This window comes from Hirundo rustica, chromosome Z (assembly GCF_015227805.2).
Source record: "Hirundo rustica isolate bHirRus1 chromosome Z, bHirRus1.pri.v3, whole genome shotgun sequence".
In the NCBI taxonomy this organism is placed as follows: domain Eukaryota; kingdom Metazoa; phylum Chordata; class Aves; order Passeriformes; family Hirundinidae; genus Hirundo; species Hirundo rustica.
Genome location: NC_053488.1, coordinates 43,083,958 through 43,110,933, shown reverse-complemented (window position 1 = coordinate 43,110,933; position 26,976 = coordinate 43,083,958). Strand labels below are relative to the sequence as shown.

General features: G+C 40.1%; 1 protein-coding gene across 22 annotated transcripts in view; it reads left to right on the top strand.

Moving 5' to 3' along the window:
* SEMA4D (semaphorin 4D) overlaps positions 1–26,976 on the top strand; it is a 110,684-nt gene that overhangs the window by 73,069 nt on the left and 10,639 nt on the right. For 6 of the 22 annotated variants that reach the window (XM_058424175.1, XM_058424173.1, XM_040090806.1 and 3 more), the window contains 12 exons: positions 255–430; positions 559–715; positions 1,501–1,723; positions 2,146–2,261; positions 5,454–5,626; positions 5,844–5,887; positions 7,020–7,346; positions 9,836–10,042; positions 21,046–21,255; positions 23,964–24,061; positions 24,193–24,264; positions 25,588–25,701. In XM_058424175.1, coding sequence (XP_058280158.1) covers positions 255–430; positions 559–715; positions 1,501–1,723; positions 2,146–2,261; positions 5,454–5,626; positions 5,844–5,887; positions 7,020–7,346; positions 9,836–10,042; positions 21,046–21,255; positions 23,964–24,061; positions 24,193–24,264; positions 25,588–25,695 — 1,911 coding nt within the window. In that variant the 3' untranslated portion in view covers positions 25,696–25,701. Of the gene's footprint in view, positions 1–254; positions 431–558; positions 716–1,500; positions 1,724–2,145; positions 2,262–5,453; positions 5,627–5,843; positions 5,888–7,019; positions 9,495–9,835; positions 10,043–11,900; positions 11,926–21,045; positions 21,256–23,963; positions 25,702–26,976 lie in introns of those variants that run through there. The other 16 variants (XM_040090816.1, XM_040090817.1, XM_040090826.1 and 13 more) reach the window with 14 other exon arrangements.

The following is a 26,976-nucleotide window of genomic DNA, read 5'->3' as shown; positions in this document are numbered from 1 at the left end:
TATTAACTCTAATATTTCATCTTCCCTGTATGTGTGATAGAAATAATTTTGCATTATTTTTGTTGAACCAATTTTCCTGTGGCTTTTATGCTGTTTTGTTTGTGAATGTGTTTACATTTTTTGATGTTGATATAGATAAAATATTATGAAGCACCAGGGCTTAGTAATTGCATGCTATATAGCAGTGGTTCTTAAATGCAAAAATGCTGCTAGTTTTCCTCACAAACACCTTTTTATTTTTTTAATACCATAAGAGGGACCAAGGAGGATTAAGGACCTTGCAGAAAAAATGGACTTCATTTCTCAAGGCCAGACTGATTTGTACCATCCCTGATAAGAATTTAATTTTCAATGTTATCAGTGATGTTTTTATTCTCAAATCTCCAACTTTGAAGGAACCAGTGATATATGGAGTCTTCACCCCACAACTGTAAGTGTGGTGTACTCTTTTCCTGAATAAGTACGTTTAATCTCAATTGGTTGCTACAAGAAAATTATAATTACTTACATGTTTTGTTGGTTTTTGGGTTTTTTCCTAATTTCTTCCTGAATTAATAGGAATAATGTGGGGTTGTCAGCAGTGTGTGCATACAATCTGTCTACTGTAGAAGAGGTTTTCTCGAAAGGAAAATACATGCAGAGTGCTACAGTGGAACAGTCCCATACAAAGTGGGTACGATACAATGGGGAAATTCCGAATCCTCGACCTGGTGCGGTAAGTTTCTGTTGTCTTTCATCTAATGACTTTTTTAATGCTCAGGAGGAAACAGACTAGGGAATACTAGTAACCTACTAATGATTCATTTGTTTGCCCTGACCTGGTTATTTCTTGTAAAAGCTTCATAGGAAATCACTCAAGTGATATGTTCTGAACTTTTTATCTGGGAATCAAAGTCTTGGGGTTTGGGGTTTTTTAATTTAGAATTAAGTTATTTGTTGGTTTTGTATTTCATTATTTTGTTAATAACTTTCTCATTGTGAAATGGAACTCAGCTTACACCAGCTACATCATACACTTTTTAGTTCAGATAAAAAGTTAGCAACCATTGTGTTGTCTCAGTAGAATCAACATGTTTATCTAATGTAGTGCACTGCTCTGCAAACTCAAACTTTCCTAGTGCTGGGTCTCTTTCAGACTTTTTTTACTTCCTTATGTTCCTTACAGTCATACTGTTGCTAGTGCTGAAAGAGGTCATGGTTAAAAGTGCTGAAAGGTGTATGAGAGCACAGAAGGAATATTTTCTTAGAATGTGTTTTGGACCCAAACAAAAATGTAGTCCAAAGCTCAGGGATTAGTACATCCCTGAGGCCAAAGTGCTGTGAGACCTGAGGACCTTCCTTGGTACAATGAGTATAGTGTACAGGTGTGGTTACTGGCCTGAATAATGTGGAGAAGAAACTGCATGCAATTGCTGTTAATTGTCTTCATTTTGTATGAGTAAATGATACAGTTTGGTTGTCTTTTTTTCTTTTTCATCCTCTCTCTGTCCCCACTTCTAGTGTATAAACAATGAAGCCAGGGCATCAAACTACATGAGTTCTCTGAATTTACCAGACAAAACATTGCAGTTTGTCAAAGATCATCCTCTAATGGATGACTCAGTGACCCCAATGGGAGACAGACCTCGGCTAGTAAAGCGAGATGTGAAGTATACACAGATTGTAGTTGACAGAGTCAGAGCAATCAATGGCACCATCTATGATGTTATGTTCATCGGTACTGGTGAGTTCTGCAAAACACCTGTTTTTGTGATGCACTGATTCTTTAGTTTTCTTAGAGAAACTCTTGAGATTTCTTTATTTACAGTGCTTTTACACCAGCTGGTGTTAAAAAAAAGTAAGGTGCCACAGTAAGTGGACAATCTTAGGTACTTTGAAAAAGTATTGAAGGAAAAGAACTGCAAAGCTTCAGTGAGTTCAGCAAAACCAAACAATGTAATCCCCAACCGGTCATTCTGTGTACCAAAATGTTTCTTGCTCAGAGGTCCTGATCATGGCAAGTTTAACAATTGCCTTTGACATGGAGCTGTTCTGCTGAACAGCAAGCAGATTATTGAGACAAGTTGTAGCAATTGTGAAGGCTTTTTTCCTGCCTTTTAATTTCAAGGATCTTACTTAAACCAATATATTGCTCTGTTTTTTCAGATCGAGGGGCCCTGCACAAAGCTATCAGCTATGAAAATGGAATGCATATTATTGAAGAAACACAGCTTTTTCCAAATTTTGAACCAGTCCAAACTCTCTTGCTTTCACCCAAAACAGTAAGTGGTATAAGCATCACAGCATTCACTCCTTTTGTTCTTTGACAGAACTTTGTTTGGGCTATTTTGTGATCTTCACTCGGCTTAGACCATCACTCTGCTTAGAGCCAAAGGCTGCATTTGTAACTCACCATGCTGCAGCAATCACATATTGCCTGCTGCATTTCAGTGTGTTTGGTAGGTGGCAAGCTTCTGAAGGTATTTAGACCTTCATGGGCAGTGGCTGAGGGAGCCAAGGTCTGCAGGTCTTCAGTTGGTTTCCATGTGCAGAAGCAGGAAACTAAGGTGTTTTAAGAAACCAATTTCCGGTTTGGAGTGATGTAAATAGCCTGACCCCTTGTGGCCACTGCAGATTTGTGAGGAAAAATCCCCGGGGTTGAGGTTAGTTGAGGAGTGGTATGTGGTTCTGAGGAAATAGACCTTAGAAGAGAGAACAGTCTTCTACCATAGGGTCTCATAATTGCATAGTTAATTGATTTCTGCTGTCCTAAATCTTGCAGACTCCTGAATGCTGGTTGTGTCATGAGAGCGGTCACGTTGCTGCAACTGTGGGTCAGGACCTCTGGTGAGGTCCTGTCTGCCCAGTGGGGCACCAGCTGCAGCTCCAGCTGGATGGCACAAGAGCTGCTGCACGCTCCAAACCTGGCAGCTGTCCTACACTGTTAATCAGTTGCTTGGTTTAATCTTAGAGTGCTTTTGTGACCACAGGAGGATGGTCACTGTGTGTAGTTTGTACATGGATTAGATTCCTGCCCCTAGTTACTCAGACCTTCTCATCCGTGCATATATCTGTCTATGCCTAAAGTTGCTTGTGGCATCAGTGAGATTTTCTGGGTTTCATAGAGAATGAATGCCTCTTTTGGAGTATCTAGTAGTAGTATCAGCATTCAGTAGCTACCTAGTGATCCATAAGCACTCTGCAGCTTAGAGACTTAGGAATACTTTGAAACAGCTTTCATTTTTTTTCGATATTTAATAAAATTTTGCATGTCAACATGATCAGCTCAGTGAAACAAAGCTTTATGGTGTAATTTTTACAAGCTCATCCTGTGTCCTTATTTATCTTCTCATGCTTATAAGAGAAAGAAAGGACAGAGTATGTTTTTGCTAGACAAATGAAAATCGGGATTAAAGACGTCTGTGCTTAGTTTTCCATAAATATGTTTGTACTCTTTTTGCATGATACATCACACTGACAACTCACTTATATATCTGTGCAGATGTTATGTGTGTGTGTGTATATATATATATATATACATATGTACACACACACAAAGTATTTGTTTAATTTGCAAAAAAAGTTTCAAATTACTTGCTTTCACCAGAAGTTTTAGAATTTGCTCTGTCATAGAAGATAATGACAGATAGCTCTTCTAATATATATGCTAATACCCATTCTTCTGATTGTGGGATTGTTCTTACACTGGCTTAATTATGATTTGCCTGTTTCAGGGGAATGCAAAGAAAGAGATGGGCATTAAGCCTGATACATATTATATAGCAATTTCAGCACACACTTGGTTGGCTGCTGTAGGAATTATGGCATTGAATGTATTCCCTCTGGGTCCAGGTGCCACATGCTCACTGAAGTAATGCTGCCCAGTACATTCCCATAAAAACAGAGGTCTTTTTCAGTGATGGGGAGTGGTAGGTTGGATCAGCTGCCAGTCATGGTAACCGTATAGTCACAGTACCACCCAAGCAGGGATTCCTGCTACTTCCCAGCCTGAAAACACAAGTTTCTGCCTCCACAGTCAGTGGCTACTGAAGTCCGTCACAGAGCTAGTATTGTGTTACATGTCATGGCATCCCACAGTAGTGGACTAACCACAGAAGGGTAATAATTACCCTGGTGGTGGGCTTTAGACCTCTCTGGAGTCAGAGCCCTTTCTGAGTGCATTTTTTCGGTAGTCTCTAGGTTCTTCCCATGGTGTGTGGAGGGTGGTAGGAAGTCAGATGAGCATACAGTAGATCATCTTAATTCCTGCTTGACTGGAAGGTGTGTCTGGATTATTTTTTAAATGGTTTGCTCAGCTCGCCTCATGTTCTCTGAACTCTTGAGTGTATGTGCCAAATGTCTGCAACTGAACATGACATTTTTGAAGAATGTTTCTGTGCTTTAAATCTTTCCTTGGATGTCTGCTCTTCACTTTGTGACCATACTCATCCTGCTGGAGTCAAGCAGTCTCACTGCAGACATGACTGAGTACATTTCTGTGCACTGAGATCTGTACAGCTGCAGTGCAGGAAAAGCCTTTCCGTGCTTATATCCAGCTTGTTTGCCTGACAACTGCAGTAGGGTGCTGATAAACCTGCTTGGTATTCTGCGCAGGATGAAGCCAGCCCACTGCTGAGGTGAGGTGTGCCATTCAGTTTTCTGTGCAGAACCTCTCAGGAGGAGTAGTGGGTCAGTCACGGTGGATTTGGGTTGCAGCACAGGCCCCTTTCTTGAGGCTTTGCATGATAATCTGTAAAGTCAGAGTGTACCTTTAGCCATCATTTTTTCCCAGACTCCAAAGCAGATGAGTGAAATACGGCAGCTGCCTGCCCTTTATAATAAGGATGAGTGTGATCTTTTCCTGCTGTGCTCAGAGTCAGACTGCTTTGGGATCACCAGCAACAATGGTTCAACAGCCATTGTGATTATTTTCTGCTTCTTTTAGGTGTCTTGCCAGTGCTGTTTCCTTTGAATACTACCAGTGTTCTTCTTTAAGAAGCATTTGATTCTTGTAAGGATGATGCTGATATGGCTGCATAGACAGGCTGGCTAAAGAGCTGAAGGCAGTGGGGCTGCTTTGGGTTGACAGGAGCAGCCCTACTGCCCACTCAGTCCTGTGTGTGCCAACTGCAGCTTGTCACCAGCACAGCCGTGCCTTGCCTCATAGATGGATTTACTGCATTCACATCTCTGGAAAAACTGATAAAGTCATAGCTAGACATGAGTACTTTCCACATACCTATTCCAGTTTTTTGTTGTTTTTTTACACTTTCAGCATTGTTGCAGTATTTCCAAGGTAATGTTCTAGAAATAAAAGCTAACCAAATGCTTACTCTTCTGAGGCACCACTTTTTACAAAAAAAGGCTGTATATATGCAGCTCATTAATAACTTCTAAATTGTTCTATGAATTGGGTTGTTTGGGTTTGAGAAAGTGGCTGTGATGGTTTTTTTGTTGTTCTTTGTTTCCTTTAGGGCAGAAGATACCTCTTTGCTGGTTCAAATTCTGGTGTGGTTCAGTCTCCAGTGGCATTCTGTGACAAGTATGCCACTTGTGTTGACTGTGTTTTAGCAAGGGATCCTTATTGTGCTTGGAAACCTCTTGAAGCTTCCTGCACTGATATTTTTAAAGAAGGTGAAATGGAAAGGTAATAGTATCCTTTGATTACCTTACAGTTACAAATCAATATTTAGTCCCTTACTGATAACTGGAATTTTGAATTGAATTGAATGTTTTCAAGTACAGAGTTTTTCCTATCCATTTATGTCTGCTAGTGCTGTTTAGATGACTCTTACTAGTATAAGGGGATGGGCAGACTTTAGTAAACAAGATTTGAAGTTGTAATGTTTGATTTCCTTTTACAGGAACTGGATTCAAAACATAGGTGGAGATGCATCTTCCTGTTCTGGTGAGTTAGTCTTCGAAGAGCTCCCTCATATGTCTAGGTGGAGTGGTGAAAGAGTTCTATTTAGTTGATCTTTGCTTTTGTGATTATCTGGACATCCATTTACATTTTAATAGGTATGGGATTCTGCTTTGACGATTTGAGCATCTCTACAACCTGCATGTTGTCTTAAAAACTGTCTGTGTTTGTATGCATTTCAGTGTGCAGTGCACAATCCCCTGAAAAGGGGGCACCTCAACAGTGACTTGTGAATGAAAGCAATACCAGAAGTACTTCTATTGCAGAGGCCTCTGTCTCTTTGATGCAGCATTTGACATTCTGCTGTGAGCTTTGACAAGTACTTTGTTATTGCTGCTAGATCAGATTAAATTACTCTGAAAAAAAAAAAGTTGGTTTTATGGTGAAAGGGGAGAGGGAATTCAGAACATGATATAGAGCAGCTGAAGTACCTTCCATAGTGCTTTAAAACAGGTAACCACAGGTCCTTTCTTTGTCGTGTGTGCTGCTCCCACCAGATCAAGGAGATCATCATGAAGTGTAGTAGAGTTACAGGAGATTTTAGCTGCATTAAGAAAAAACTTTTAGAGTTTGATGTACTTGCTTTTTATTTCTAGTCCAAGCAAAGTGTGGACTGCCGTGAAAGCTTTGCTTGTTTTGGTTTTTTTTTTTTTGTTGTTAATTTACAGGGTGCCTTTAGTTGTGGGTGTGCTATAAGTGCAAAATATCTTTTTTTTCAGAAGAGAGTTGGTAGTTCAGTTTCCTCTTGGATACTTTGTAGTTGCTGCTTTATTTAAAATGCATTGATTGGTTATAAAGTGCGACCAAGTACAATATCTTTCCCCAACAGTGACTTCTCAGGTGCACACTCAGTTGTGGATCAGTGAGGTCTCACCTTTATCTAGAAGTGGAGGCCATCTTAGAGTCGATGTGTCCTATCTCTTAGTTTACTGTCTTGATGTTCCATGTGCAGCTTGGTATCCCACTGAGATTCTTGCATGCTGTCCACCTGGTCTTGTGAAGTGAATGCCATAATCTTCATGCTTCCAGTAAGACTGTAACAGTCTGGTGAAGCTGTACAGATTAGAGCAAACTGGAATCATTGCTGATACTCTGCACATTTATTTTGATGTTCCAGATAAAGTAAGAGAGAATCCCCTACAGCATACTTTCAAGCACGGGAGCACAGCAGAACTCAAGTGTTCTCAAAAGTCCAATCTGGCACAGGTAGTTTGGAAGTTCAAAGATGATGTGCTGAGAGTGGAGAGTCCCAAGTACCGTCTGCTGGAGAAGGCACTGCTCATCTTCAATTTATCAGAAGGAGACAGTGGTGTTTACCAATGTTTGTCAGAAGAAAAGGTCAAAAATAAAAAATTTTCTCAGGTGCTGGCTAAGCATGTTTTGGAACTGAAAAAAATGCATCATGCCACGGTGGGCCCCACCACGACAGCTGCACCAACAGAAGGTAATAGTGATGTGCCAAAAGTATCAGCTGTATCAACCGAGGGGTCCACTGCTCACATCTCAACCACTCACATGGTACCAGTAACAACAACAAGGATGTTAACAAAGCCCATTGGCCCTGTCCTAACAAGTGTAGCCTCCAATACAGACCTGTTCAATTCAATTCCTGATGCAGTCCCGGAAAAGACAATGTTCCTCAAGTCAAATGATAACTTCCTGTTGATGTTCCTCTTCCTCTTCTTTTTCATTCTCTTTCTGTGCCTGCTCTCCTACAACTGTTACAAAGGCTACTTGCCAGGGCAGTGCTTGAAATTTCGCTCTGTGATGCTGCTTGGTAAGAAGAAAACTAAGTCAGATTTTTCTGATTGCGAGCAAAGTGTGAAAGAGACGCTGGTGGAGCAGGGCAGTGTCAGCCACCAGAGCGGGGAGCAGCCCAAGCCTGCGCACGACACTGGCTACGAGACCGAGCCTGACTGCGGGAACAGCCAGCTGCAGGCTGGGGATTCGCAGGCGTCCCGTGAGGCCAAGGACAAGCCCTTCGATGTCAAGTGTGAGCTCAAGTACGCCGACTCGGATGTGGAGGGGGACTGAAGGACCCCATTGTCCCTCTCATTGGCAGAAGTGAGCTGTGGTCCTGCAGCTGGCAGTTTGAGCGCGGAGAGCCTGGGTGTGACAGCTAAGCCATAGCAGGGGTTACATGCTTAAGCTGTACAGGAAGCCAATTTTCATTCAGATCTCAACAGATTAGAGAAGTGGTGTACTTGTCTGGAGACCATAGCATCTTGTGTTGTACTGTCATTTATTCTGGTTTTTATTCAAATGGCCAGTTTCAGATCACCATTTCTTTATTCCAAATTTTCCCCCCCACTGAGCACTTTGCTCTAGTGAAGCTACTTGCTTGTTCTTTGGCCATGTTCTTCAATAGAGTAAAAGTAACTTCATAATTCATTTGGCTTTAAAAAGTACTTCAGTCTTCACATATTTTTAGTTGCCATTAAAAAAAGATTAGTTTCATTTTAATTCCAAATTGGAAATTGAGTTTAGTTTATCAGATTGGTAAAATATAGACTTTTGTCCAGATTGGGACATTTTTTTTTGCTTTGCTTCTAGTGATTGTGTTTAGTTTTATGCTTTGTGTTTTGGCACACTAGGTCTCTTTAGTTGGTTAAAGTTATTTTTTTTAACTGCTCTATAAGTATCTTAGATTTTAAGGTATAATGGGGATAGCATTGCCTTGATTTGTATAAGACTCAGGGATAATCTTGTTTAAAGGCTCTTTTCTTTGCTGCTTTCTAGAAATGTAGGTACAACAATATCAGTAAAAAACATGGAGTAAGTGGGGAATGGGGAAGGAAGAAACAAATGTTTTTCCTTTTTTTTTTTTTTTCCTTCCCCCCACCAGCCAGCCAGCTGGACATAGTCACATTTTATTTTCTATACAAAACTGGATTTTTTTTTTTTTTTTTTTCTTTTTTAGTTTATAGAACAGTACAGGCAAACAACTGTCAGTTAGCAGTGACATGGAAAGAGGTTTTTTGTGTTGTGGAAGCAAAACAGGAATCAAGAAGAATTAACTCCAACAATTCAAGTAGTGACTCGCTGGAATGGACTGTTAGGACACAGCCTGATGAGAAAATGTTGCTGATTTTTTTCTTCTTTTCAGATTCAGAAATAACTCAGCTTCTTTTTGTGACAAATACTTGCAGTGTGACCCTTTCTGGATGATACCTTCACTCTCCTATGCAACTGGAGACTGAAACTGGAGCTGCTTAAACAATCAGTCCTTTGAACTGTTTATGTGAATCATGCCTGCTAACGTGAAAGTGTGCATTTGTACTCAGCCTGGTTCACAGCAGCGCTGTTTGTCTGTAAAAGCATTTTATGTGTGCAGTACAGTCCTGAAGAATTGTTCCTCTCACTGCTTCTTTCTGTAAATATTGCTAGAAGTAGAATACATTCTAACAGTAAATAGCAGTATGCCTGGGCTGCTTTTCTGTGTTGAACCTTCATGCAAACATAATTTAGACCATCTTAGTGTAAACAGTTTATATTTTATAAGATTCAGTTTGGTTTTATTTTTCTATTTTTAATTATGTACATATAACAGAATAAATATTAAAATAAATTGTATTACATCTTGGCTTTTCTCAAACATGACACAACAACAGTGCTTTCCATTTGGCAAGCACTAATGTTCCTTGTGATTTCCTCTGGGGGCAATGTAAAAACTTTGTCATTAATTTGAAGCAGCTTCTCAGCTTTGATTGAATGGGTTTTAACCCAGGCTGGGGAGATGGGAAGAATGGGAGAAAAACAGCGTGGGTGAAGGAGGAAAGTGCTCTTCTTTAGGGACCTAGGGAAACTTTGTCCCGCTACCTTTCTAAATCTCATTTGTCTTTTTGCATTATTTCTTCATTGTGTGATGTATTTCTTGCAACTTCTTTCCTTAGTACCCTTTTACTTTCTTTTCTGTCCTCTTCTGTCACACAGCCTCATCTCCTATACCTTTCCCTCCTACTGGTACCTCCTTTTTGTCCTGTGTGGGAAGTGATTCACCTCCTTCACCCACCAGTACCCAGCCTGAGGTTTGGTCTAGCAAAGACCCCATAAAGGTCATGTTGTTGCCACCTTTCCTAAGTGACCAGGCACAGCATGTCAGTGTCCGGGGACCCTTCCACCTCTTCTGCCAAGCCACAGGTAAGTTGGGAGACCCCTGTATAAGCCAGCACTTTCTGCATTAAAGGTTTAGCTATGTCACCATGTACTGTATAAATTTTACTTTTGTGTAATGTTTGGGGGGAAAAACAAGAGCAAAGAGAGACAGTATCAGGATGCCAACATGCTCTTACCAAGAATAAGTCACTGTGAGTACTGTACTGTATAATAGAGGCTCTGATTCAGCCATCCGCTTTAGTATGTTAATAGTCAGTTGATTTTTATTAGGCTCACTTGCATGCTGAAGGAATTTGGTGAATCAGGATTGCATATGCATGTTTAGCAGGTAGGTATTGTCAGTGTGTATGCGGTTAAAAAAAAGCAAAACAACACTTTTGTTGGATTTGAATTTAACCTATTTTCTGGACCAGGTTAGTCATTCATTTTTTCATCTTAACTTCAAAATGGTGAAGTGCATACAGTAATAACAACTTCCGTTTTATTATAGATGTTTTATCTGAGGTGTACAGGAGGACAGAGCTGTTTTTTCCATAGCAATTCAGCTTTTTTTCCCAGTTTTTGTTTGGATTGTTACAAATTACAATTTGTAATTGCTGGTTTAAATTAAGGGTGATTTAATGGATTGAAACAAGTTTTCATATGTAACCTTATTCTTTAAAAGAAGAAATTTTAGAGATGGAAAATTAAAAAAAGTAGTGCTTGTTCTGTGGTGGCATCTCTGTTAGTGTTACATGGAATCAGATCAAAATGCATAAGTCTTTATTAGCATAGATCTTAAAAAAGGCACTTTTTGTATTCCCATTTCTAAAAGGAACAACAGTGGAATGAAGGCTCTTTCATAGAATAGAATTATTTATATTGGAAAGCACTTTTCAGCAGTAATTTGTTCACTTTTGTAATAGGCAATTTGGAAATTTTGTTGTCCACCATGAAAAAAGGTTACAGTGGCACAAAATATATAGACAGTTTGATAATTGTGCTACAGAAATAGACTTTATTATAGAATTACTTTTTTTCATCCAGCAGTGCCTATTTTAAGATGATGCTGATGCTGCTCTTAGTAATTGTTAGTAATTGTATTTACCTTGATAGTGAACTTAAGAATGAAGGTGCAGTGTCCTTAAGTCAGCATATGGACTCCATGCCTCAGGAACTGTAGGGGTGAATAGTGGAAGTAACTCTAGTAATCATCTGACATCCAAGGAATGCAGTAATGGCACAGGTGGGGATAAGGTGACCCAGCTATGAAAGCGCTTCTAATGCTTTTCAGAGCAGGCAGGGACTGGACTCTGTACTATGGATAGAGTTTTTGCTCCTGTTGGGAAGAAAGGCAGTTCGCTGACATTTCACACTCTTCTCTTACCCAGAATTACGATTTCAGTCTCTTGATTTAAAAAACAAACCAGCAAATGCAAAGCAGCACACTGAACTGGTGCAGGTATTTGTATCTTTCTGGGTTCTGCATGTGAGGATATATTAATTCATCCTGGGTGGGGATGGCTAAACAATTGCTTTTGCAAGGAACGTCTCTGGAGTTGTTCAGATTTGTTCAGTGTCTGTTGATATTTCTTTATATTAACATAGCTTTAGTAGAACTTGATTTCTCTCAGCTATGACTATAAGGTAAAATGTGTTTGCAAGGAACAAAAGGGTTAAATGAGACTATCAGAGAGTTAAATGTTGTGCTTGGTTGTCTGCAAAGAAGGATATGGCGTCAGTAAATGTATGATGTAGATACATAGATTGCCACATCATCCAGTAAAAACCTCAAAGCTTATTTTTAATTAAGTTTCTAGCTTAGTTGTTATTTAATCAGAATTGCTGAATCTCTCTTTTTTTTTTTTTTTTTTTTTTTTTAATTGTAACTATGTTTTTCAAGCTGTCTGGAAACTCAGCAGGAGTGGGTGAGTTCTTTTGCTCATCTCTTACTCATCCCACGTGTTTTAACCTGAAAGCTTGCCTAAGGATAAGACTTTAAGACTTTACAACCTTGTAACTGGCTCATTTCCATAAGGTAAAGTTAAGTGGATACAGCACGAACAGCACTTGTGGCAAATTTTTTTTTCCTGAAAAGTGAGTTTTTTTCAGCATGGAATACTCCTGCACTTGCAGAAAAGGGAGGAATAAATCTCCCTTCACAAGTTTTCTCCCAGTTTGTGTCTCTTTACTCCCCAAAGAGTTTCACATTTCTCCAGAGACCTATCTGCCATATGTGCATGGACTAACATTATGTTTCTTGTGTACTTTCTCTAATAGAAATTTTTTCTCTCATTACAGAATTTTTAAAACTTTTAGAGGCAGTTCAGGCACGTTTCAATCAAATTGAACAAAATACTACACCATCTGGTTCAGGGGAAAGAGTGAGTTGGTCATGTACACACCTGTTGTATAATTTCTCAGGTGTACTCTGTTGAAATTCGGTATAGTAGGAACAGGTTTTTTTCTAGACTTTTGGTTCTGCTCAAAGTTGTTTTACTGGCACCTCCTCCCCCAGCTTTAGAGTAGTATCTCCATGTCCATAACTTCACAGACAAAACTGAAATAGGTGACTGTGCTGTGCACACATAATCAGAAATGCTGCAAAACACTGTGCTTCACTTGCAGGTTGAGCTTCTCTGTGTCCATGGTGTCAAGATGACTCCCTCTCTTGGTTCATCTGCAGCTGGCAATTTACATATTAGACTGTTTTCAGTCTTGGTAAAAATACCCAATAGTGTGAACATAAAAAGTCCTGTGAACTTGGAAATACACTTTCAAGGAGTTATTACTTCATGGAGATACTGAGATGGGTATCTGGTAACCTCCATGTACAAAGCCTGTTCCCTGTGGTTATGCTGTTTTAGAAGGAGTACAAGAAAGTTTCCCATATTTGTGGAAGAAAAGATCCGTAACTTGCAAGAATCAGAATTGCAAGTTGTTCACTAGAGATTCCTCCTTGGTGGAGCCTGAAGTTGCACTGAAAGAATCACAGCAGGATGGAGAAAGTACAAAATACAACACAATGAAAATACAAAATGAAGTGCACTGCACTTCAGGAGGATTATTGCAAGTCTCAGCAGAAGGGCTCAAAAGCCCATGTACCTAGCTATGCCTGTTTTTCCACACCCCCCCCTCCCCCTCCCCCCAGGAGGAGGAAGTCACCTGTCAGAGACTGACTTACTCATGGAAGTGAAATAATTCATTCTTCAGTGAGGTTTTTTTGCATCATTTGCATGATTGCATCAGTCAGGGTGCCCTGGGGTGGTCTGGTGTAGAGCTCAGGAGAGGCATGAAGGTGTGCAGCTTCCAGAGCAGAATGAGCCTGCCTGGGAACCTGTGCTGGACAAAATGTTTGTCCAGAATGACAGATAATACCCTTTAAATTACAGCATGTCGGTATCTTATAATGGACTTGGATTGTTACTTTTCTGTTCTTAAAAGAAAACAGATACCAAATAGCAATTTTTCATACACTTGTGTTTTATAACCAGTTGAGTTGGTTAGTGGCCTTGTTTATGGCTGTGAACAGATACATTGTTCATTTTTGAAACATGATAATGATTTAACTGGTAGCCTTGAAAGTAAAAGCCCTGCATCTTCTAGGACAAATCAATCCTAATATTTCAAAACTTTATACAATTTTCACATTTTTATGCATTATATTTTGAAATTTACACAGTACTGCTTTCCTGAAGCTATACCCATTACTTTAATCTATATGCTTAATAAATGGTCGGTTTACCTTCCTTTAGTGAATGGTCGGTTTGCACCTTGTTAAAGTTTCATATCCTACTTTATGAATTGTCTTCTCTACGGACCCTTGGTGTTTTATCACATGCACTTTGACTTAATTTCACTGACTTTCACTATCTCATAGCTGTTTATTTGTAGTTTTGTGGTTTCATACTATTTTTTTTTCTGCCATTATTTCTGCACTGACTAAACATTGCTTAACAGCACTGTGACACTACAAGACCTTTCCTGTGTGCACATCTCTAACATGCCACTGTTTATTATTATTTGGGATGCATCTAGAAGACAAGTTGGAAAATTAAGATTGTTCCTTTAATATATAACAGAAAAGGTCTTGGAAATTTTATAAAATTGGGTAAATATTGCAGATCTATTTTACATAAAACTCATAGACATTAAAGATACCTTACTTTAGATTGTGATATCTTAGTGTAATTTTCTTACTACAATGCTAGCATTTCTTTATGCGGACATGGGGCCTGCTGAGACCCTCATTGCATCAGCATGCAAAACGAACAACATTAAACACCTTTGTAAGTGTTGCTGTTACCTGAGCTCTGATGCCTTCCTTCATGGTGAATTCTGTAATAAAATTGAAAATTAATTTTTATTAGGACTGTCAGATGGATAATGCATTCTTAAATTCTGTCATCAGCAGCAGATTTTGCAACATTTCTGTAGAAATACCCTTTGCTGTGCCGTTTTATGTGTAAAGGCTATGGTCAAGCTACAAAATATGTGGAAAGGTGTGCAACGAGAATGCCTTTTTGGATTTTTTTTGTGGTGGTGGTGGTGGGGGTTGTTGGTTTTGGTTGGTTGGTTTTGTTTTAACTTTATATTAGTTTTCCAGTAAAGACTAGAATAAGTTCAGTGGAAAAATAATTTAAGCATAAGGCAAATTAAAAAGCATCAGAAATAAAATTAAAAAGGGGGAGAGCAAGGAAAAGAAGTAGAACCAAATGTGTTTTATTGTTTTTTCCTCAGAAAATGTCGTTGATCTATAGTTTTCCTTCATTTTACAGTGTGCAGCTGACTGCACTTGTACAGGTTTTTCCTGTGGAATGAGTAATAAGGTGCAGTTGGGAAACATCTTATGTGGCTTTTTTGGTAGTATATAAATGATTAAAACATAAAGATCCTGAAATAGCTTGGGAGATTCAGTCCACTTAGGACTAGCAGCTGTAGCCTGGAGCAGTTACTGCTGTTGTAATGTGCATAGATCACTTGAGTCTGCATGTGCGCCGCTGTGTGTCCGGTGCATACCAGTTGGTGTTTTGTATGCTCACCAACAAAGTCTTGCAGGCTGCAGCTCATGTCAGCAGAGGGCTTGGGGAAATTAAGCCATTGCATGGTTTTCAGTTCTCTACTGGTATCCTCACACAATTTGAATAAGCCACTCTTTTGAGAGAGTGACTTGTCAACTATTCTGTTAAGGCCAAGGAAAAGAGCTGGCACCTCTGTGCAGGATTACCTCTGTGAAGCAGCATAGCTTTGCTGTTTAGTTGTCTAGTTCAGCTTTTTAGCTGGCTTAGGGATGGGATGCTGCATAGGCTGTCCGCAGAGATGAACAGCTGGGGTCACAAAACAGGCAGTATTCTCCATTTGAATTTAATGTAGGCAGTTTTGGGAGACTACAAGGGAGCAGAATCTGCGTCAGCTTTTGTAGTGTGACTGGGTATGTATAAAAGGAGATGCTTGCTTCACATTGGGGTCTTTGAGATCTGAATGCCTTTTGGGATGTCTTCTCTTGGGAGAGGGATTCACGTAGGTATGTATTTTCTTCTCTGTACCAGTTGTTCACAAGAGTTTTCTTGACCTCCCAGTGTAGCCTTTGCAATTCAGCATAAATATTTCAACCTTTTCTCCTTGCTTGTGTGGAACTCTGATTCAGTAATGCCTCACCTTGAAGCACTACACTGGTAATAACTGCTATACCCTGGCCATGATTGAATAGCTCTGTTTCCCAGCCTTGCCTGGGAGATGTGATGGGTTTGGACTGGTATTGGAATCTGGACCATAACCACAATTTTATGCTGTTTTCCTCAGAACATCTTGTTAGCTCCTGCCAACCAGGATTGCAGCCTGACTACCCATACACTTGTTTTTCTTCCCCATGAGAGCTGCAGCCTGTATAGTTGTAATTAATAATCTGTTGGTGTGGTGGCTAATTTAGACCAAAGCTGTCATATTTTTTTTAACTATTTCAGCAAAAACTGCTACCAGAACTGTCTCAGCATATTGTGTGTATTGTCCCCACAGTGGAGATGAAAATTTCATTTCCATCTCTTCAGTCATCTTTCTGCTAGATGTACCTAGCAAACAAAGCAAAAGCGTAGTTTGTGTTCTCTGGAGAACAGGAGTGATTTTTGGAGAGCATGTTACTCCTTAAAATATGTTGTCCTATTTTTTTCACTTTCTTTTAAAACTTAATGTAGTAGCCTTGTTAGCTATTTTGATGGCTGAAAGTAATTAGGCAAACACAGAGTGCCAGGGGAAGTTTAAACTGGACATCAGGAAAATGTTCTTCATAGTAAGAAGGATTGGGCATTGGAATGGCCTGCCCAGGGAGGTGGTAGAGTCACCACCCCTGAAAGTGTTTAAGGAAAGACTGGATGTGGCATTAGTGCTGCGCTCCAGTTGATAAAGTGGTGTTAGATTTTATGTTGGACTTGAGGATCTCAAAAGTTCTTTACCAACGTATTTAGTTCCATGATACTGTGAAAGTGGAACTTAAACTGATTAAGCACTAGTAAGCTAGAACCAGGGACTGTCTCACACACACACACACACACACACACACACACACAAATTTATATATATATATCCCCACAGACAATTATCTAGGTTCTAATTTTTATCTAATGTGCCCATCAGCCATTTTCCCAACCTGCTTTTAAATTCAACTCTGAGAAGGCAGATGCCAAGTCTCACTTGCACCTACGTGTGCTGTGCATCACCTCTAGTGACTGGTTGCTGCTTCCAGCTCTTACAGGATTCACGTTTTGCAGGAAGCACTTCCTGCTTTTCATCTGCCATAATAAGGCTGCATCATCTTGTGGTGCTGATGTTACACAAAGGGATGGGTAATCTAATGAAGCATCAGGTGTTCCAAAGGCATTCTTCAGTGTGAAATACTTGGTATTGGAAGTAATAATCTTTGGCATTTCAGAGAGGTCTGTTTTCTTGGCTTTTTAAAGGGACTTTTTTTTTCCACTGCTGTCAAGCTTGTCTTCTAAATGAATTGCCCTGCTTCAACAATCAAACACCAACCAACAAAACTACAAAAAATATGCACCCCAGTTATAGGGGATACAGGCTATGTAACTTGCACACTATTTTCAGAAAACTGCAAAGATTCTTGTCTCAATTTAAAGCATTTTTTTGGTGTTTTGTTTTTTTTTTTTTTTCCCCCTCACTTTTCCAGTCAGCTACTCTCTGATGGCTTAACTTCATTCTGATTTTGGTATCAGCAGCAATGACTCAGTCTCCTACAACTCAAGAAACTGTGACCAGTCCTAGATCTTTCATTCATACTGGTGGTAATGTTTCATATTAATGATTGACTAGCCTCTTCCTGGGCTAACTTTGATGTCTGATTTTTAAAAAAAACCTTCCTGCATCCAGACTGTGGTGCCTTTTTAAAACTTAATCCCTGCTCCAGATGAGAACTTCCTTTATGATCTTGGTTTTTCAGAAATCTGGGATGTTTGCTTCAGTAGCATTCAGCAAAGCCACAAGCTTGATCTTAATCTAATGCACATGGTGAGCTTTGAAAGAGTTTTTGGTGTGTATTGGGTTGTACAAGGGAGGTTTTTTTGGTCAACTGAACTTCCCATCCCTGTGGTTATAGGAATTTATGTAAAAGACTTTTTGTTACTGTCGTAGAATTTCTCTCTGGGGTACCTGTCTTCACTGGATTTTAATTTGCTGTCAGCTTGCAGAAATTATTACCTGGGGTGTACGTTTTTCTGATGGCTCCTGCTTTTGTACTAACTCCCATCTGCAAAATGTTTCTGTGAATATAGGGAAGCCTTATTCAATAACTAGGTTAGAAATGAGGGAGACCTTGTGCTGAACCATCAGTGGTAGCACTGCTCAAGTTTTACAATGCAGCTTCACTGGGCTGCTTTTGAAATGTCACCACAGCTCTCTGCACATGGCAGCACTTGGCACAGGGAGACAGCTTGGCCAGTGCTCTCTCTTGTGCCTCCTGCTTTATGTCACTGAGCTCTACTTAATCCATAATCTACTCCTTTTAAATTAGTGTCTGCAAGCTGTCTTGAAAACCGCATGTCTGTTAGGATGTGATGAATATATGGCAAATGCTTAATTTGGTCCAGCTCAGCAGGGTGCATCCCCATGCTGCTCTGAATCTGTACCTGTGTATACTTCAGTTCTTTAAGTCTGGTTTTATTTACTTACTTCTTTTAACCATAGGTCAAATTTACTCCAATAACCCAGTGAATGCAGTCAGACTGTGGGTAGAAGACTGCAAGCAGTTGCAGTGGTTTGAGTTTCTTTATTGACAATGGTGGTTGAACTTTTTGTCTCCTGGAAAATACTGAGAAAAAGTCACCTAGGTATTGAAAATGTGAGTTTTGTAACCCAGCCTGATTTGACATAGGTCAGAGAACCCATTCTGCTGGCAGAAACTACCTTGGCCACTACTACTCTGGCCATTACTACCTGGGCATTATCATTTCATTCAAACTACTGAAAGCAGAGAAACTGAAACCTATGTGGGAAAGAAGCAAGCACTCCACCGACACTGGAAATTTTGAAGGGCTTATGTGAGGAAAAGAGTAATTCAGACAATGCCACAAAGTTTCTTGTGTTTTTATTTGATAACTGTTAATTCCCCTTCTAAAATCATGAAGGTAGTGAAGTTGATTTTATTTAATCACGTGTAATTAGTGTAGTTTATTGAAGCAATGTTTTTGAGGTTAGTTGTTTGACATATATTTCATGTTTGCTTTGAGATAGCTACTTGTGTACCTAGCCTGGCATGCTGTTTAATTCTCTGCTTGATTATTATGTTCTAATAAAACTACTTTTTAAAAATCTTTCAAGCATTCCTAACATGGATGGTAAAGTAAGTAGATCATGTCAGAAACCTGTACTTTAAATATTGCACTAGACATATAAAGAATTTGTTTTATAGTGACAGTAAGAAAAAAAACAGAGTATCTGTTTCTATTGTTTTCCTTTATCTTCAGAAATATTTATCCATTACATCTGGGCCTGAATTTCTCACCATAGAGTTGTAGAAAATTTGCATTTAACAAATGTGATTCAAAATTTTTGCAGATGAAACTGTTTCACAGTATTATTTTTTTCTATTGATCCATCCTGAAAATGAAATCAAAGTAGAGAAGGTAATTGCCTGAAAATTGGAAACAAGCTGCACTGAAACAGGATCAGAAAAACTCTTGAGTACTGCTTGCACCTAGATTTTGCTGTCAACCAGTGTAAGTGGGGATAAATGTGTATCTCTGGGGATTTCGAGTGCTTCTGACCGCACAGAAAAACAACGGAAGGGTGAAATTGCCTAGTTGCACTTCATAAGGGGCCAGTCGGAACCAACAGAGCTTGCAATGTTTCATGTATAAGGAAATTGCTGCATTTTAGTCACTTGGTGAAAAGTGATTGTAAGCTGAAGTTTTGGCAGATTTCCAGCACAATTTGGATCTTCAGCACTGGAAAATATAGCAGGTTCTCTGGTGTGAATAATACATCTGCAGTAAGCTTAGGGAAGTGTCCTGCACTAAACATGCTGCTTCCTTGCATGGCTCTAAAATGGCACTTAACAGATTTTGATGTTTTTGCTGGGCTTGCACATACTATTCCTCCTATTTGTCCAAATTCCAACTTCAGATTTAGGTTACTGAAGTAATTTTTCCCTGGTTCCAGACTTCCATGAACTTAGTGACATGTAACCTATCTGCTGTTAACTGCAGAATGAGTACAATCATCCATAAAACACCTTTTTTAAAAAAAAGAGTATGTGCTAGACCAGCTGTTTTCAGTCCAGCTTGCCCCTTCTGCTTTGTTAGAGCTGCAGTCAGCCCTTCAGACTGTGCCACTTCCCTCAGAGAAACTCTACAGTGCTTTAACTCTGTATCATGTCCTTTATCATTCACGCTTATCCTCATTGCTAATTTATGTGCCCATATTTGTGGGAGATTTGGAAATAAAACCTAGGACTTAAGAATTGAATATAATACACAACATTAAAATGTCTACTATGTACAAATACGTAATATGTACACAAATGTAAAAACTAGGGGCTTTTTTCTGCATTATTATCTGAAACTTAATGACAGAATTGTATTTTTCTAGGGAAAAATGCCACATCAACTTGGAACATGAAGTGCTCACAGTAAAAGCTGTAGTAGGTTCTGTCAAGACATATTTGCAACAATAGTTCATTTTCTTTTTACCCCAAATTTGTCTTCACATCTTCTCTTGCTACGGCTCATCTGGATCCTAGGCCAGAGGGAGAAACAGTCATGTTTTAAACATCAGAATTACAGAGCCCTGTAGCTCAGATTAGCTTGGCCCAGATGTCTGCATTTTAAATGGAAAGGTTCTGATTCTGCCAAGTGCACTTCAGCCAACCTTGCTAGCTAGTGTACTGGGAACAGCTGTTCTGTCCTTCAGGCTACTCTGATTTATTCAAATGTTGCCCGTGCAGGTTAAGACAAATAATAGTAACAAGGATAAAAAATTAGATTGCTCTTTGTTGTTGGTCCAAGCTTCTTTCAAGATCTCTCTTGCTTAAGTGCCTGCCGTGACTACTGGTTCTGTACTTTCTCCAATACTGCTTCTTTCATTACTAGTTCCAGCATCTTAGACACACTGAGTTCTTGAACTTTTCCCCTCCTGGCATTTTTTTCAGATTCTGCAAGGCATGTCTCAGCTGGTTTCAGCTTTGTTCCAGGACCCAGGCTGGGGATCAGTAGGCAATGTGTCCTAGTGCTACAGGAATTCACACAGGCAGATGGTGCTGGTGTTCATCATTGGCTCTTATCACATGTGCTGAGTTCCCCCGTTGTGAGAATGCACACAGAATCCCTCAATACAGGCCTACAACTTTGGCTTGAACCTGAATTTCCAGTGCTAGCTACTCTTTATCTCAGGTTTTTGGTACCCAGAGTTTCAGATGAAGAAACCTGAGAAACACTTAATAGAAGTATTTATGGTTTTAGGCCTAATTGTGATGTGATGGGGTTTGTTTTCTTTTCAAAGACTCATCTTCTATTTTCTTACCGAATAACCTGACATTTTTACAGGTCCAGAGAACTCCTACTTTGTCTGGAAGAAGAACAGACAAACGATGAAGGCATGCATCATGGAGCAGTCTCACATGCTGCTTGATGGTAGAGTGCATGTTCTCAGCTGGATGAAAGATTCAGTATCAGAAAACACAGAATACAGATGTTCATTCATCTCAAAAGTTGGGAACATGACATCAGAAGTGCTGATCACAGTGGAAGACAGAGGTAGGCTTGTTTCAAGTGTATGCTGTTTGGCCTGACCTGATATGAGTAAAGCTCTATTATTCACCCATAAAACATGCATATCTAAAGATAGTTACTTGCCTACTGTATTAGTCTGCACTTTGTTTATGAAAAGGTTTTATAGCCATAAGAACTTTTTCTTCTGCCCCTCCCTCAAAGGACTAATGTAAATTAGCAGTCATGATCTAGAAGTTGAACCAAAACCTGTTAAGCCATTTCAAAAAACCTGAAAATTAGATGAGTGAAACAGAACTACAAATAAGAACTCTGATGGAATTCTACACAATAATGTAGAAAAATTCTTTAATTCATAAGGACATAAGGAGTCAGATGGTAAAGATAAACCCCCACTATTCCAGATTTTTGAAACTGCATGATTTGTAAACCACTTATGATTGGGCAAGGTCAGTTCCCTCTGCTCCATCTGGACATTAATTAGGCAGGAGGGCAGTTGGGTAACTTCAGTTGCTGCAGGATTTTGGGTATCCAGACTGTCTGCTGCAGCTAGCTGTTGAGACCTTACCCAGGTTTGGAGGAAGTCTGAATAGTCTTTTTAAAAAGTCAGCAGGACTAACGAGCATACTACAGGCAGGGATTTTCCTGGCAAGAGAAAGGAAAAATTAAGAAGCTGGTTAATACCAAATGTGAGTCTGTCAAGGAAGGCTCAATGCTTCTTTTTTCAATGGCAGAGAAAAGCCATGGGAGTTACACCAGTTACTTCACTCCAGTTACTTTGAAGTCTGCCTCAGAAGCAAAACTAAAACATCTCAACCAAACCAATGTAAATGCCCTAAAAACATATGACTATTGCTAGTGTCCCAAAAGATAAACAGAAAATATGTCACCTACATTCTGCAAAAAAAGCTGGCAAATAGACCAAGATGCAGTAACATAGCCCACCTTAAATTACCAATATAAGGAAGTATAAGGAACTCTTGAGTGAAATTATGTGGCATCTATATATGGCTGAAGGACCAGACCCAGCCAGCATGGGTTTAGGAGGGGTAGGTCATGTTTGACCAACCTGATCTCATTTAATGACCAGCTGACCCACCTGAGGGATGCAGGGAAGGCCGTGGATGTTGTCTATTTGGATTTCAGCAAGGCCTTTGACACTGCACAGCACATTCCACAGCACACTCCTGGAAAAGCTGGCAGCCTGTGGCTTGGACAGGAGCATTCTTTGAAGGGATAAGAACTGGCTGGATGGCCAGGCCCAGAGAGTGGTGGTGAATGGTGCTGCATCCAGCTGGCGGCCAGGGGGGTCCCTCAGGGGTCTGTGCTGGGGCCAGTACTCTTTAATTAAAATCTTCATTGATGATCTAAATGAGGGGATTGAGTTCACCATCAGCAAATTTGCAGATGAAACCAAGACTGGCGGGGGGTGGGGGGGGGGGGAGTTATGTTGATCTGTTAAGAGGGCAGGAGGGCTCTGCAGAGGGGCATGGACAGGCTGGATTGAAGGGCCAAATCCAGAAACATGAGGTTCAACAAGAGCTAGTGCTGGGTCTTGGACCAAGTCCAAGCGTTGTGGCTGCACTTTGGCCACAACAACCCCCTGCAGCGCTACAGGTGGGGTCAGAGTGGCTGGACACTGCCCAGGCAAAAAGCGATCTTGGGGTGCTGGTGACAGCAGGTGAACATGAGCCAGCAGTGTGCTCAACTGGCCAAGGCCAACAGCATCCTGGTCTGTGTCAGCAACAATGTGCCCAGTAGGAGCAGGCCCATGATGGTACCCCATACTTGGCACTGGTGGGCCTCACTTTGAGTTCTTTGTCCAGTTCTGGGCCCCTCAGTTTAGTAAGATGATGGAGTGTGAGGTTGAGATGTTTGGAGCATGTCCAGAGAAGGACAACAGAGCTGGTAAAGACTCTGGAGCACAAGTCCTGTAAGTAATGGGTGAGCGAGCTGGGGGTGTTTAGCCTGGAGCAGAGGAGGCTCATGGGTGACCTTACCACTCTCTACAACTATCTGACAGGAGAGTGCAGCCAGGTGGGGGTCAGTCTCTTCTCCCAGGACAAGAGGACACAGGCTTAACCTGTGCCTGAGGACGTTTAGGTTGGACATTAGGAGGAATTTTGTCACAGAAAGGATAAACATTGGAATGGGCTGTCCATGGAAGTGGTGGAGTCAGTGTCCCTGGAGGCATTTAAGGAAGGTCTGGATGTGGCACTGGATGCCATGGTCTGTTTGAGAAGGTAGTGCTGGATCAAAGTTAAATTAGATGATCTCAGAGGTCTTTTCCTGATTGAGTCTGTGATCCTATGATGACTGTAAAATGAGAAATACTAACTGGACATGTCCATCATGTCACCGGTCCATCTGTTAACTGGTCCTCTCCAATGTGTCACTCTTCTTCCCAGGCTTATGATCTACCTAGAGCATTCCTGTGCTTGTTAAATGGGTTTCAATTAATAATTTGTAGGTCCTACCTTCTAGATCTCAAATCACAGGTAATGGCACTAAATCTGTTTACTCTGGAGACCATTTAGTTTAATGCATAGTGTAAGAGACATAATCATTTCAACAGAACTTACTGCCAAATGACATGAAAGGATGTAGAGCAAAATGAAGGCCAGGACGGGGGTTCCTTCTAGCCCCTTTTACTGCAAGACAGGCAGTCCTGAATCTGATCAGGTACTGAGTTCTGCCATTATATGGTTATGTAAACTTCCCATTACCATTATCAGATAGTGCTGGTCAGGATGCATGGACCAAAGAATTTGATACTTGGAGAAGTGCCATCAGTGAACATGACAAGATGATGCAAAACTGGAAGAAAACATGGGTAAGACTTTTACTGCCTCTTGCACTTCTGCAGCTGCATGTACTCATATAACAAAATGATCCTGTGTTCCTGTACATGTCATCATTCTTGACCCTCTCAACAGTCTGTTCTGTGTATGACATTCATTGCAGTTATGTCAGCTTGTTCCTTCAGTCCATGAACCAAGTGCTCATCAGTCAGAAGTTCTCTTCCTGCCCAAAACAGTGAGTCTGTGTATAGTGAAGAGTAGATCAATTTCATTATAGCTGTAGACTAACTGGATTGCAGACACTAATGGACTTCATGAATGGTACTGTCCATAAAATCTGACCTTTTTTAAAAAAAGAAATAGTAGTCCATACCCATTTATTAAGATTTTTTTTCCAACAGTTAAGAGCAAGGATCACTTGAAAACAAAAGGTACTATGTGTTTCCTGCCTGTGGAACAGTTAGTATAGGCAACCTGAAGCACCATTTTAATTTTTAGAATGGGATTAACATATCATTCTGAAATTCTTCTTCAGGAAACCTGCAACAAGATAAACAGCCTCTAATGGACAAAGGAATGAACGCTAGAAGGAGAAATGTGTGCAAGTTAAGGACCTGTTAATCTTAGAGCTTTTGGAGATGTCTTTACAAGCCTTAGTGCTGACATCAAAACTGATATTTAGGAGAATCACCTCAAGCATGAAGTGGAAGGGGATATTCTTACTGCACCAAAGAATAACTAAGCTAAGTTACATGGTACAAGAGAGGCCACCCATCCCATGCTGCAGCTGTCTCTGGTTTTCTGATGTCAGCTATTTCAGCTTAATAAAGAACAAAAGTAGTCTCAGCAAGACTTGTGCTGTTCAAATAATATATCATGTTTTCTGTTCTGAGTTCATTAAGCCAACCAGATTATTTTGGGCTCGAGGATCTTGGCATGTGATTTAGAAATTAAGACATGGATCACATTTTTTGAAGGCATTTTAACTTGTATGCTTTTTTTTCTTTTACCATGTTTACCCTTATGTTGCCAGTGTTTTGAAGAGCATTCCCTTCTAGTGTCAGCAAGCTCATTTGTTTAAACATATTTCCTTTGGTAATTGTGCTAGGCTTGAGTTAATTTTCTTCACAGTGGCTGGCATTCACTGTTTTGGATTTGTGCTGAGCATTGGGTTGATAATGGAGAGCTGTTTTTGTTACTGCTGAGCAGTGCTCACACAGAGCTAAGGCCTTTTCTGCTTTTTGCACTGCCACAATGGTGAGAAAGTTTGGGGTGCAAGGGAGGCTGGGAGGGGACACAGCCAGGACAGGTGACCCCAGCTGACCAAAGGGATATTCCAGACCATGTGGCATCATGCTCAGTACATAAAGGCAGGGGGGCATGTATGGAGTGGTCATTTGTTCCCAAGTGACTGTTATATGTGATGGGACCCTGCTCCACTGGAGATGGCTTAACACCTGCCTGCCCATGGGAAGCAATGGATAAATTCCTTGTTTTGCTTTGCTTGTGTGCATGGCTTTTGCTTTTCCCATTTAACTGTCATCATCTCAACCCACAGGTTTTCTGGCTTTTACCCTTCCAATTTGCTTCCACCATGAAAGGTTCAGTGGTGCCTGATTGCTGGCTGGGCTTAAGCCATGACAGTAATAGTTTCTATACCAAATAAAGAAGTTCTGACTAATGCTTAAAATACAGATAAGATTACAAAGTATATGAGAAAAGTCTTTAGTTTTTGCAAATTCTTCTTCTATATTTGAGATAATGTCACTTAAAAATTCTATGCTGAATGAATCTGAAGACCATTCCTTATGATGATCAAGTGCGGACTGAAAATGTGAGAACCTACATTATTCACAGTAGAAGTGTTCTACTGCATTACTGCTCTGAGTTTTGTCCTTGTACATCTAAGAAACAAAAGTCTGAGGTATAAATTAAATTTTCTCTATTATCTGCTCAATGGATTTCAACAATTTGGGGGCAAGTAAGATGCTCTCTTATAATCAGCCCAGGCAGAGAGCTGCTTTGAGCAATATCAGAAGCTTCACATTTATCCCTAAGTTCTTTCCTAACTGATAAGATTTAAATTAGAGTGTCTCCCACATTAAAGAAAGCAGTCTCCTCATGCAAAGACTTGAATGATCCTTTTTTTTCCAGTATCAGACCACCTTGTCACACATGCAGAGTGCATACTCATTTTTCCCTACTTTTCTTAACCATTTTCCCTGTTTTTCACATAGGCATTTCATTAATGCTGATGCAGACTTCTGATACCACCAGAGATAATTTTTTTGTTCTCAGGACAACCATAAATAGACTTTCCTTGAATTGTCTCTCCTCCATTTGTTCAACCGATCTGTAGCATGTTTTAAGTTTAGTTCTGCGGAGCTGAGTGGGCATACAAAGTAAGACGGGTCACAGTTACAGATGACACAGCTAAGCTTTGCTTTATTTCTGCAGGAAATTACTGCAAGAAGTAAAAAGTTCCCAAATTTTCTGTTTAGTTCATTGGGGGGGGGTGCCACATAAAAAATAAATCTGTGTACCAGCATTAGTAACCATGGCTGTGATACCTTATCGTAGATTTTTTTTATACTCTCTAAGAACTGGAAATAAGTCCCTAAGATTGTGAATAACCTATAATGTTTCTGAAGTTTTATGCTCTTTTACAGTAAGACAAAATAGAAAACATGGTTAAAAACCAAACTTCTTACCACTTGGTCCTCATTCCATGCAATGACTGGGTTTAGCAGTTCCAAAATTCTTTATGTGTATCCAAGTGGCATAGGTACAAATAAGTAAATCACTACTTACCTTGGCATCAAGGGGATATGCTGGCCAAAAGCATGATTTGTCACTGGGACCTTTCATCCCCAATTTCCATTTAAGATTAGAAGGAACTAATACAAAATAGATCATCATCATAACTAGTGCATTTCAGCATAAGGCT